The following is a 12,460-nucleotide window of genomic DNA, read 5'->3' as shown; positions in this document are numbered from 1 at the left end:
TCATTTTTTTAGATCATTTTAGGGGTTCAACCCAAAATTGATACATATACAAAGATCAGGTGGATCATACCACAGGAAAAAGTGGAAGTATTGATTTCCACCGTTGAAAACTTTCTGAGGCCCCCAGTGATGTTTATTTGACATCCAACCTGTTCATAATATCAGACGGACATGGATGAAGGGAAAAAACAAACATTAGCTTGATCTAAAACTTCGGTTGCCCCCAAGAATTTTCAACTGTAGATGTTCAATTCACATTGTTTTTGATGGTGTGATCCAATTGAGATTTTTATATACTCTATTTTTGGTAGAAAGCTCTAAAATAATGTGTTAAAAACAAATGGACAGAGTGGATGCAATGCACAAATGACAGTGAGGCCCACAGAGTTTACTTAGTAAGCTTAGCGTACTGAATTACTCAGTACGTAATCCGCTTCCTATTGGATGGAGGGCGACAAACCTGATCCTCAGGCGAGGACAATACTATCACATAAAACATTTGATCCTCTACCGGAGGAGGCAGGTTTAGGGTTGTCAATGGGCCGAGTTAGCGCCGGGTCGAGCTTTGTCCAAGCTTAAGCCCAGCCTGTAATTCTAAACCTAAGCCATGCTCGTGATAAGCCAAAATATTCTAGACCGAGTCCAGCCCAGGACATATACACAAAGCTCAACCCAAGTCCGAGCAGGGTAGGTTAAAAAAGCTTATCTTCTGATATAGAGCAGATGCAAATAATGGTGAAAACATTGATGTCCCTGTCTGCATGCTTCTATTGCTGCTACTACACTCACTCCCTCCCTTCAGTCTTCCCCATTCAACCATGGACGACAAATCACACACCCCATATGGAGTTGCTACTGTTGCTTCTACAACATTAAATACCCCATGTGTGGGGACTGTCATGGGATGGTTGATGTTGCAGGGAGAGGGAGATCGAGAGAGGGAGGGAGAGTGAGAGGGAGATCGAGAGAGAGGGTTGAGATCGGGAGAGGGAGATCAAAAGAGAGGGAGATCGAGGGAGAGGGTTGAGATCAGGAGAGGGAGATTGAAAGAGAGGGAGATTGAGAGAGGGAGAGGGAGATCGGGAGAGGGAGATCGAAAGAGAGGGAGATGGAGATTGCGTTTGGGCATTTTGGGCATTTTGGAGGGATTAGAGCGTTTTGGCGACGGAAATAATCCAGTAGTCTGCAGGATATTTATATAAATGTGACTCTCAGGCCATGTGCGTGTACATGAGGCGCGCACCCGTGGCGCTGGTACCACCATAACTAACCTTGCAACTGTTTTGGGCCCCATGTCACAGATTGATTTTTAAGCCGCAGGCCCACCATGGAATGGTGCATCTGACTGATGGGGTAGATGTTCGACACCCATCACGGTGGGGCCCACATAGCTTGACCGTATGAGAAGTTCTCATGAGCTTGACCGTATGGAACCTTTTCAAATACATACATACATACATATATATATATACATATATATATATATACATATGTATATATATATATATATATATATATATATATATATATATATATATATATATATATATATATATATGTATAAATATGTATATATATATATGCAAAGTGATCCCGACCTTATTTGAAACCATATAACATACTATTAAAAAATAAGAAATGTCCAAATACATTTGTCAAGAAAATTTCCTTATGATTTAAACAGGGATTAGTGTAACCCTATAGAAACACAAACACAACTTTACTGTGCTCTCTTATGCTCCTACAAACATCCATTGCACAAACTCGTTGATACAAATGAAATACAAATCATCATTTAAAACCATATCCCAACTAATTGGGGTGAGCCCAACCATGTAAATAATCTTATCTATCTCAAACCCGACTTAAAAGCTTAGATCCAATGATTCGATAAGTGCACGAAACCAATTAGATCTAGGTCCAGGTCTTCAAAAATAAGATCTGAACCTAAAAGGACTTGGACCTGACAAGATCAGGTCTTCTCTCTGGTTTTGCATAGTAGAGATTTGGCATAAAACCCATTAGTGAAAAGCTTTTTATCTCTTAACATGCTCATTTACAGCCAAGGATTGAAAACCTTTAGGAAATCCTAAAAAAACATACTTTCTCTAACATGCTCATCTATATATAAAAAAATTTTAAAATATTTTATAATAAAACATCATGATGATCCCCGGGAAGATTTCAATGGTTAATGTATTTGTTCTCACTGTTTTCCCATAGTATGGCCCACTTGGACAATGGATCTATCTCATTTTTAAAATCTCATTCTATCATGGTTCGGAGAAAATGATGGACGAAGTAGATTTTACACTGTCATCGTAGTTAGCGCACAACAATTCATATCTTATTATGTTTTCTCTTCATTCATATCTTTTTGATATTATAAACATGTTGGATGTCAAATAAACATTATTATGCGCCCAAGGAAGGTATCAACGGTGGAAATCATTATTCCACACTGTTTCGTGTGGCATGGTCCACTTGAGTTTTGGATTTACCGAAAATTTGGGATTAACCCACACTGTTCATCCATTTTTCGAGATCATTTTAGAGAACTATTTAAAAAATGATTCATATCCAAATATTAATAAAATGAACAACACCACAAAAAAGGGAACAAATTGGCCACTCCCCCGACACCATCCACTGGCTTATGGTTGGTACTCTGTGGGCCCCGCCATGATGTATGTATTTAATCCATGTCGTCCATCTATTTTTATAGATCATTTTATGATATAAGAGAAAAAATGAGGTATATCTAAATCTCAAGTGGACCACATTACAAGAAAAAGTGTTGGATGAACATTGACCATTAAAAACGTTATGGGGGCCATAAAAGTTTTGGATCAAGCTGATATTTATTGTTTCCCTTCATCCGGGTCTTTATGACCTAATCAACATATTAGATTTCAAATAAACAGTACAATGGGCCTTAGGAGGATTTTAATAGTGGATATCCAATCATTATTGATTTCCTGTGGTGTGGTCCACCTGAGACTTATATACCTATCAATTTTTGTATGAAGCCCTAAAATGATCTCTAAAAATAGATGATCAGAATGGATGACACACATACATCATGGTGGGGCCCACAGAGCACCCACCACCAGTAGCCAATCCGTCTCCCAAATTTGGGCGCGCGCTCAAAACAGAGCCGCGCCCAAAGAGAGGTATTTCAGTCTCTCTCTCTCTCTCTCACGCTTTTATTTTGCCTCGTAGCAAATATCAGAGTCTTAGATCGTAATTTCTGCTTTTGTCCAACAACGATCTTTCTCGCAACTATCTCAATGGATCGATCCCTGCAGCATGGGCTTCCCCTCCTCTCACCGATTTGTAAGTCCTCTTCCATAATAGCATCTGGAATCTTCTATAACTAATCTACAAAACCCTCTCTTCCTCTCTCACTCTCCGAGGGACATACCCAAAAAATTGTTTGAACATTGCAAGTCGCTTTTGGGAAATCGCGTTTCTGGAACAATTCCAAAGCAGCTAGGAAACATCATGACACTCAAGTCACTGTATGTGATTCACAACTTTCATTTGATTAGGCAGATGAAATTGCATTTAGCTACTATTATTCATGCAATTCGTGAGTTTGCAGAGTCATTGAAGTTAACGAGGTCGAAGGACCTCTTCCTCCAGAGCTTGGTAATTTGCGCAGCTTGGAGAGATTGTAAGATTCTCTGTTCTGCCATTGCAAATTTTTTTTTCTTTTTTTAAAATTGTTACCTAATTCTCATTTCATGGTTATCTTTCAAGGAATTCATATCTTTACTCATCTTGATTGATATTTTCCATTGGCACCTTTTCTTTCTACTTTTGGTAATTCAGGAGTACAAATTTGTACTGTTGTATTACCAATGTTGAAAGAAGGTTGCCATTATCAATCAGGGCAGTTGCAAATAGTGTCACCCTTATCTTTATTACATTTGAGCAGCTGCTGAGATTTGTGACCTGAATTCAGAATCTCTAAAATTTAAATGTTATTTATTTATTTATTAGTTCTGGTTGCCTCCTATGTCCTAATTAAATAGAAAATGTGATTAATGTGTAAATATACGTTGGCCATTGTTAGGTTACATTGGTGAACAGAATGGCTGAGGGTCAACCAATTGCGAAGTGTTTATGCTATTCAACACTATCAGTTGACGGTCAATATGTGGTGTTGAGAGGACTCCACGACCATTTTAAGGAGTGGAATGCCCCGCTGGGTCCACACCGCGTAGCAGGTGTGGGCCTCACTTATCACCACCATCTGATCATGATTAGTTGGTAGTGATTGGCATACAGCCTATGGTGATAATAAACAATAGATGTTTTTTTTAAAAAAAAAAACTTTGTTCCTAACATAATCCAATATATTACTGGTGCAGCCTTGCTTGTTCGAATAACTTGACAGGAGAAATAACTGGAGAAACTTGACGGACTTGTCAATTCTTCACTAGTCACTGGGGTTGTCTTTTCCATTTAGAAATTATAAATTATTAAACTCCATTCATATTATTTCTGTAAGATCCCTGATTTCATCGGGAACTGGACACGACTCAAGAGACTGTAAGAACTTTATTTGATATGTTTTCAGTGTAAATTGCTTCTTGCTTCTATATGAGAACATCTATATGAACCGTGATTCTGAACCACTGTAGGCATATGCAAGGCACATCTATGACGGGACCTATTCCTTCTAACATCTCTTTCTTGGTGAATCTAACTGAACTGTGAGGGCACATTCCATGTTCTTTCCTTGCTGCTTTATTACTTGGAATTTTCTTGGATTCATACCCAGCCTTGGAAGTGGTATGAAATGAATTACTTTATTGAATCCAATATATTTTGATTTTCAGGAGGATATCGGATTTGAATGGATCGAGCATGCCTTTCCCTGCATTGGGGGATATGACCAAAATGCAGAAATTGTGAGTTGAATGGATATACCCCTGATGGCATAAATATATCATTGTTCGTTGCTTCTTTTGTTCATGAAGTGTCTGTCTTGCTCATATACTGCAGGGTACTAAGAAATTGCTTGATTTCTGACAAAATCCCACAATATATTGGGACAATGACAAATCTGAAATCCTTGTAAGTTACTTTGGACAAATCTTTTATACACATGGCCTTTATGTATTTCTTTTCCCATGCCATTGAGTGCTGACTAGGCATTGTTAGATGCACAATATTCTTAAGTTTGGATGGTCAACTCTAAATTAAGTGATGAAAACATAAAATGAAAGTTGAAGATTCAGCTCCATGAGTTGACATGCAAATCACGACCATTGTCCAACCAACTGTTTCATGGTTTGAAAGAAGTTAAATTAAGAAGGGAAGTGCAAAACTGAAGTGATTCGACGACAAATTCAAGGTGATTTGGCCTTTCACTTTCATTTCTATGTTTATTTTGCCGTGTACTGGCTAATCCATCATGCTACTGGACAAGGAACATCCTTTTGTCCATTCCATGTTCTTTACAATATACTATAGTCTTCAATCTCATGGCCTGCTATGGATGAGAACACGCATTGAATACATGTAACTTACAAATTCATTTCAGAGAGAATCTTCCTCAGTTTTTTTCTAATGATAATTTTCTCTTGCAGATAACTTACCTTTAACAATTTGACAGGAGAAATTCCAAGCAGCTTTTCAAGACTCTCAGCTCTAGATTATATGTAAGAAAATAGACATTCATTACCAAAATTTCACTGATTCTCTTGCTAGATACTTCAAGAAAATGGACAATCCTTCTGTAATTTTTGGACCCTCAATAATGCTTCAGTGATATTTTTGTCACAAATTAGAAATCCGTCTCATGATATATATTGTTTTTAATGTAGGTATCTTACTAGCAACATGCTGACTGGGGTCATCTCCTCTTGGGTCCGAGGTAGCAACCATTACTTGTATTACTCAGTAATTCTCAAATTACATTTCACTGGCAACAGGATCTGTATATTTGATGGCTTCTTTTTCCATGCATATTAATGTTTTGTTAAACTCTCTTGTGAGATTACTTTAGGCCTTTCAGATTCCTACTGGGTTATTATTTTTTCCACTCCTGAAAAGGCATAAACATAGCATTGCATGATGCTGTCTTGCACGGACTTATCTTACAACAATTTTACCAGGTCTGATATAACCCAATGCTCAGCAGGAAACTTGTAAGAACAATAATTTTCCACACTTTGTTTGTTTTCCTTTTCCCGGAGTGCTATGTCCTTAGTTTTTCTCTTTCATGGATGTTCCTCCCTATTCATATGCAGGAATTTTGCTCTATCCTTTGGTAGTTCTTATTTCATTTGCTTCTATTATAAATTCTATTTATTCTTTCTGTCATTACACTGATTGTTTCAAAGATTTTATTTCGAATGAAGCTTGGATATTAGGAACAATGTGTGATCTAGGTTGTATGAATGAAACTATAATAGTTATCAGTTGCATCTGGTTTATCTACTTAATGTTAACCATCATTTTCTATTGCAAAGTTACAATCAGTATCTGTTCCTGTTTCTCTAATATGTATCTAATATTGAACTAACTCACCAAGTTGTTCAAGTGTTGATATATCATCATACAGGAACCGGACACTTAGATTGCCTTAAATGAGAAGCAACGATAGCTGGTGAATGCCAACACTAAGGATAGAAGCATCTATGAACAAGTAAGAAAGCTTATTTCTACATGAAAAGTTAAATCTAATTAATGCTTCTTACATTGGTATGACAGTGTTGCCCACAACCAATGTGAGATGTAACCAAAATAAAATGCTTGTTATATATGTTCAATAGGCCTATTAGATATCCTTGGTGACCATCTATCTTATGGACATGTCTTTGCAGAGATCTCTTCTTATGTCTGGTAGCATTTATATTCAATGTAAATCCAGGCCTTTCATCAGGTATGTCTGGTTCTCAGTTGGGCCATACATGGGCATCAAATCTGGATTGCCAGTTGACTCGGTTTCCATTCTTACCATACATACGTGGCTCATCTTAAAAAAAGAACCAACCTGATTTTTCTAGCCGCAGCACATACACTGTGGCAACCACCAGATAAATTGGATCTTGCATACATGTACGGATGGTAGTAATTAGAATCCTACTCACACACTTCTTATTGTAATTGGTGCATTCTTGCACATGTAATTGATGCATTCAATTGTGAAAGGATTTATGACCCACACCTCCTTATCCAACAATCAAAACACTAAAACCAGAAAACAGAAAGAACCAAAATTAAAGAGAAAAATGAAAATTAAACCAAAATTGGACACATGCCATGATGGTTTGTGATCTGAATTTTTGGTGAGGAAACTTGTTTGACAGTCATGTTGAAGGTGATACTTTTGTCCTTCTGTATCATATGTATGCAACTGATGCTTGATGTGGAAATCTGGCCATTTTGAACCTTCCCTAATTGCATAAGTGGCTGAACCAGCTCTGTATGTTATACATAATTTGTCATCCACTAGTTTTTGTAAATGAAGATAAGAGGATTGATCTTAACAGTATGGTCGTCATGCACATAGACAAAAAATACTTGCAATGAATTTTTATGAGTACTTGGTAATTTTGGAGTCCTTGGTTAGGGTTTGGGCTGAAAGTACGAGTGCTAGAGCCGACGCTTTTGGAGTCCGGACTCATTCTTTTGAAAAATAGAAAAATGGGAATATTAGTAAATATGGATTTTCTTGTTAAGAAGAAAATGGATGGTAAAGAAGAGACATAATTGAAACTTTGCACTGTGAAAAGTAATATTAACCATCTTACTTTCCCCGTTGAATTTGACATCCAGGAAATGGACCTTTTCCAGAAAACCATGGATTTAAAACCATTAAATCCTTCTCAGAAATCTGAGTTTATTAAACTGAATTGAATTATTACAATTCAATTTTGTTGAATATCCAAACGCAAGGTTTCCATGAATTAGGCAAATGAATTCATTCTAACTCATTTTGTTGAATATCCAAACGCAAGGATTTTTTATTTATTTATTTATTTATTATTATTATTATTATTATTATTATTATTATTATTATTATTATTATTGTTGTGATATGCAATAGCTTTTCAGAATTCATATGTAGATGCATACTTGTGCTCATTCACATGGACTTTGACTATCTTTCTTAAATTTCTTTGGTTTTTCTAATTTTTGTATCTAATTTTGAATTTTTAGACCATAAAACAAGATTTGAGGTGCCGTCAACAATGCTAACAGAATCCTCCAGGTTAGATTGTTGATTGGACCTGATTTTATTTAAATGATCTTGATAATCCATTTTATTTAAATGAGCAGACCCAGATGTGCGTCGGAGCTATCCGGATGTTGAGCGGGGGTCCCTGGAATGTGGGAACCGCTGTTATGACTATGATGAAGCTGTCTATTTTTTATAGACAGCATTGGAGTGGCCTGACCATTTGGACAGGCCATGTTTTTATCTGTATTTGCTTGAAATTGATGGAACAGATCCAGATGTGCGTCGGAGCTATCCGGATGTTGAGCGGGGGTCCCTAAAAGGTGGAAACTGCTGTTATGACCATGATGAAGCTGTCCATTTCCTATGGACAGCATTGGAGTGGCCTGACCATTTCAACAGGCCGTGTTTATATCTGTACTTGCAGGGACCACACCCTTAACTTATAACCTAAACCTATTCTCAAATCCCAAAACCTATAACTATAACCTAAACCTTAACCAAAAACCTATAACCTATAACCTAAACTCAATTCCCTAAACCTTAACCTACACCCTAACCTAAACCTATACTTATAACCTAAACTTATTCTTAAATCCCAAAACCTATTACTTAAACCTAAACCTTAGCCTAAACCTATAACCTATAACCTGAACCTATAACCTAAACTCAATTCCCTAATCCTTAACCTATAACCTAACCTAAACCTATACTTATAACCTAAACCTATTCTCAAATCCCAAAACCTATAACTATAACATAAACCTTAACCAAAAGCCTATAACCTATAACCTAAACTCAATTCCCTAAACCTTAACCTACACCCTAACCTAAACTTATACTTATAACCTAAACCTATTCTCAAATCCTAAAACCTATAACTTAAACCTAAACCTTAACCTAAACCTATAACCTATAACCTGAACCTATAACCTAAACCCAATCCCCTAAACCTTAACCTATAACCTAACCTAAACCTATACTTATAACCTAAAGCTATTCTCAAATCCCAAAACCTATAACTATAACCTAAACCTTAACCAAAAACTTATAACCTATAACCTAAACTCAATTCCCTCACCCTAACCTAAACCTATACTTATAACCTAAACTTATTCTCAAATCCCAAAACCTATAAACCTAAACTTAACCTAAACCTAAACCTATAACCTAATGCTATAACCTATAACCTAAACCTAAAACCTAAACCTAAACCTAAACCTACACTTATAACCTATAACCCAAACCTAAAACCCAAACGTAACCCGATCTCGAACTCAAACCTGATTTCCTAAACCTAAACCTTAACGTATTCTAAAATCCTTGAACCTAAACCTTAACCTATAACCTAACCTAAACCTAAACCTATAATCTACACTTGTAACCTAAACCTAAACCTATAACCTTAACCTAAACATAAAACCTAAACCTAAACCTATACTTATAACCTAAACCTATACTTATAACCTAAACCTATTCTCAAATCCCAAAACCTATAACCTAAACCTAAACTTATAACCCAAAACCTAAACCTAAACCTACACTTATAACCTATAGCCTAAACCTAAACCTAAAACCCAAACGTAAACCCGATCTCGAACCCGAACTCGATTTCCTAAACCTAAACCTTAACGTATTCTCAAATCCCTAAACCTAAACCTACACCTAATCCTAATCTCAACTCCCTAACCTAAACCTAAACCTAAACTTGAAAACCCAAACCTAAACTCGATCCTGAACCTGAGCCCAATTTTCTAAACCTAAACCTTAACCTATTCTCAATTCCCTAAAGCTATAACTTATAACCTAAACCTAAACCTTAACCTAAATCTTAACCTATAACCTTAACTTAAATCAAAACCTATGACCTAAACCTTAACCTATAATCTATAACCCATAACCTAAACTTATAACCTTTAACCTAACCTAAATCTAAAACCTAAATGTATTCTCAAATCCCTAAACCTAAACCTACACCTAATCTTAATCTCAACTCCCTAACCTAAACCGAAACCTAAACTTGAAAACCTAAACCCAAAACCGATCCCGAGCCCGAACTCGATTTCCTAAACTTAAACCTTAACCTATTCTCAATTCCCTAAAGCTATAACCTATAACCTATAACCTATAACCTATAACCTAAACCTAAACCTAACCTCCTAAAACCTAAACCTAAACCTAAACCTAAACCTAAACCTAAACCAAAACCTGTAACCTTAACCTAAACCAAAACCTATAACCTAAACCTTAACCTATAACCTAAACTTATAACCTATAACCTAACCTTAATCGTAAACCTAAAACCTAAACTTATAACCTAAACATATAAACTAAAACCTAAACCTAAACCTCAACCTAAAACTTAAATGTATTCTCAAATCTCTAAACCTAAACCTACATCCTAATCTCAACTCCTTAACCTAACCTAAACCTAAACTTGAAAACCCAAACTTAAACCCGAACCCGATTTCCTAAACTTAAACCTTAACCTATTCTCAATTCCCTATATCTATAACCTATAACCTAAACCTAAACCTAATCTAAACCTATAACCTTAACCTAAACCTAAACCTAATCTAAACCTATAACCTTAACCTAAACCTAAACCTAAACCTAAAACCTAAATGTATTCTCAAATCCTTAAACCTAAACCTACACCTAATTCTAATCCCAACTACTAAATCTACACCTAAACTTGAATACCCAAACCTAAACCCGAACCCGATTTCCTAAACCTAAACCTTAACCTTAACCTATTCTCAATTCCCTATAGCTATAACCTATAACCTAAACCTAAACTTATAACCTTAATCTTAACCTAAATCTAAAACCTAAACCTAAACCTAAAACTTAATTGTATTCTCAAATCCTTAAACCTAAACCTACACCTAATCCTAATCTCAACTACTTAACCTAAACCTAGATTTGAAAACCCAAACCTAAACCCGATCCCAAACCCGAACTCGATTTCCTAAACATAAACCTTAACCTATTCTCAATTCCTTAAAGTTATAACCTAAACCTTAACCTTAACCTAAACTTAAACCTATACTTTTAAATCCTAATTTATTTTATAAAAGTTTATTTACGGTTAAGTTATTTTCTTAATAAGTTTATTGGCTTAATCTATTATTTACGAAACTGCAGGATAAATTTGACTTGAATTTGAGTGTTTTGCACATCTCTCAGGCTATCGACGACATGATCAAGGAGCGGTTCGTTTCAGGCTCTCGCTGCATGCTTACCCACCGATGCCCCACCACCTCCGCCTTTATCTTTGTGATTTTTTATATTTTTGTTTATGATGTTAAACTTATATGTATTTATGTGTGAATGAATGTGATGTGGATAAGACTGTTTATGTTTGGATGAATGTACTTTTAAGTTTGGATGGATTTTTTAGTTTGGGTTTATATGGATGCGAATGTGAATATAATGAAATATATTATATAACAGGTGTATATCAGGAAGAATATGATGAAATATATTATAACAGGTGTATATATTGTAACAGGTGTATATTAAGAATTTTGTGCTTGAATATTTTTTTTAAAAGAGACTTTTACCTACGAAAATTTTCGTAGGTAAAAGTTGTGAAAAGTTTAACAATTAGTTTTTAGCGACGAAAATTTTCGTCGTTAAAAGTTGAAGGAATATTTTTTAGCAGCGAATACTTTCGTTGCTAAAAGTTGAACAATATTTTTTAGCAGTGAAAATTGTAAAGTTTTTAGCGACGAATATTTTTGTCACTAAAAGTGGACAAATATTTTTAGCAACGAAAATTTTCGCTGCTAAAAGTCTTGTAAAGTTTTTTAGCAACGAAAATTTTCGTCGCTAAAAGTGGACGAATATTTTTAGCAGCGAAAATTTTCGCTGCTAAAAGTCTTGTAAATTTTTTTTAGAGACGAAAATTTTCGTCGCTAAAAGTTGTCGAATATTTTTAGCAGCGAAAATTTTCGCTGCTAAAAGTCTTGTAAAATTTTTTTAGCAACGAAAATTTTCGTCGCTAAAAATTGTCGAATATTTTTAGCAGCGAAAATTTTAGCTGCTAAAAGTCTTGTAAAGTTTTTTTAGCGACGAAAATTTTCGTCGCTAAAAGCTTGCCTTTGGCGACGATTCAAATTTTTCGCCGATAAAACCCTTCTGCTTTGAACTTTTAGTGACGAATTTAGCGATGAAAATTTTCGTCGCTAAAACTTTTTAGCTGCGAAAATTTGACTTTTAGCAACGAAAATTTTCGTCGCTAAAATGGGATTTCTTGTA

At 35.6% G+C, this 12,460-nt stretch overlaps 1 protein-coding gene and 1 long non-coding RNA gene across 4 annotated transcripts; both read left to right on the top strand.

Annotated features, from left to right (window-relative positions):
• Positions 1 to 3,490: 3,490 nt before the first annotated feature.
• Positions 3,491 to 5,904, top strand: LOC131247393 (probable LRR receptor-like serine/threonine-protein kinase At1g53440). Of its 3 annotated transcripts, XM_058247703.1 has the most exons (7): positions 3,491 to 3,521; positions 3,605 to 3,676; positions 4,650 to 4,721; positions 4,848 to 4,919; positions 5,014 to 5,085; positions 5,601 to 5,672; positions 5,838 to 5,904. In XM_058247703.1, exons 1-6 carry the CDS (start codon positions 3,505 to 3,507, stop codon positions 5,602 to 5,604), a joined length of 309 nt encoding a protein of 102 aa, XP_058103686.1. In that variant the 5' UTR covers positions 3,491 to 3,504; the 3' UTR covers positions 5,605 to 5,672; positions 5,838 to 5,904. The 3 variants fall into 3 exon arrangements, 2 of the variants coding, with proteins under 2 accessions (XP_058103686.1, XP_058103687.1); XR_009171700.1 differs by lacking the exons at positions 3,491 to 3,521; positions 3,605 to 3,676 and adding an exon at positions 4,512 to 4,557; XM_058247704.1 differs by lacking the exons at positions 5,014 to 5,085; positions 5,838 to 5,904.
• Positions 5,905 to 5,919: 15 nt separating this feature from the next.
• Positions 5,920 to 8,297, top strand: LOC131247391 (uncharacterized). Its single transcript, XR_009171699.1, has 2 exons — positions 5,920 to 6,161; positions 6,557 to 8,297. It is a non-coding gene; the product is annotated as an uncharacterized LOC131247391 (long non-coding RNA).
• Positions 8,298 to 12,460: the final 4,163 nt, after the last annotated feature.

The sequence above is a fragment of the Magnolia sinica genome, chromosome 5 (genome assembly GCF_029962835.1).
Source record: "Magnolia sinica isolate HGM2019 chromosome 5, MsV1, whole genome shotgun sequence".
Taxonomy (NCBI): Eukaryota; Viridiplantae; Streptophyta; class Magnoliopsida; order Magnoliales; family Magnoliaceae; genus Magnolia; species Magnolia sinica.
Note: the sequence above shows the minus strand (reverse complement) of the source record. Positions and strands in the feature narration are given on the sequence as shown.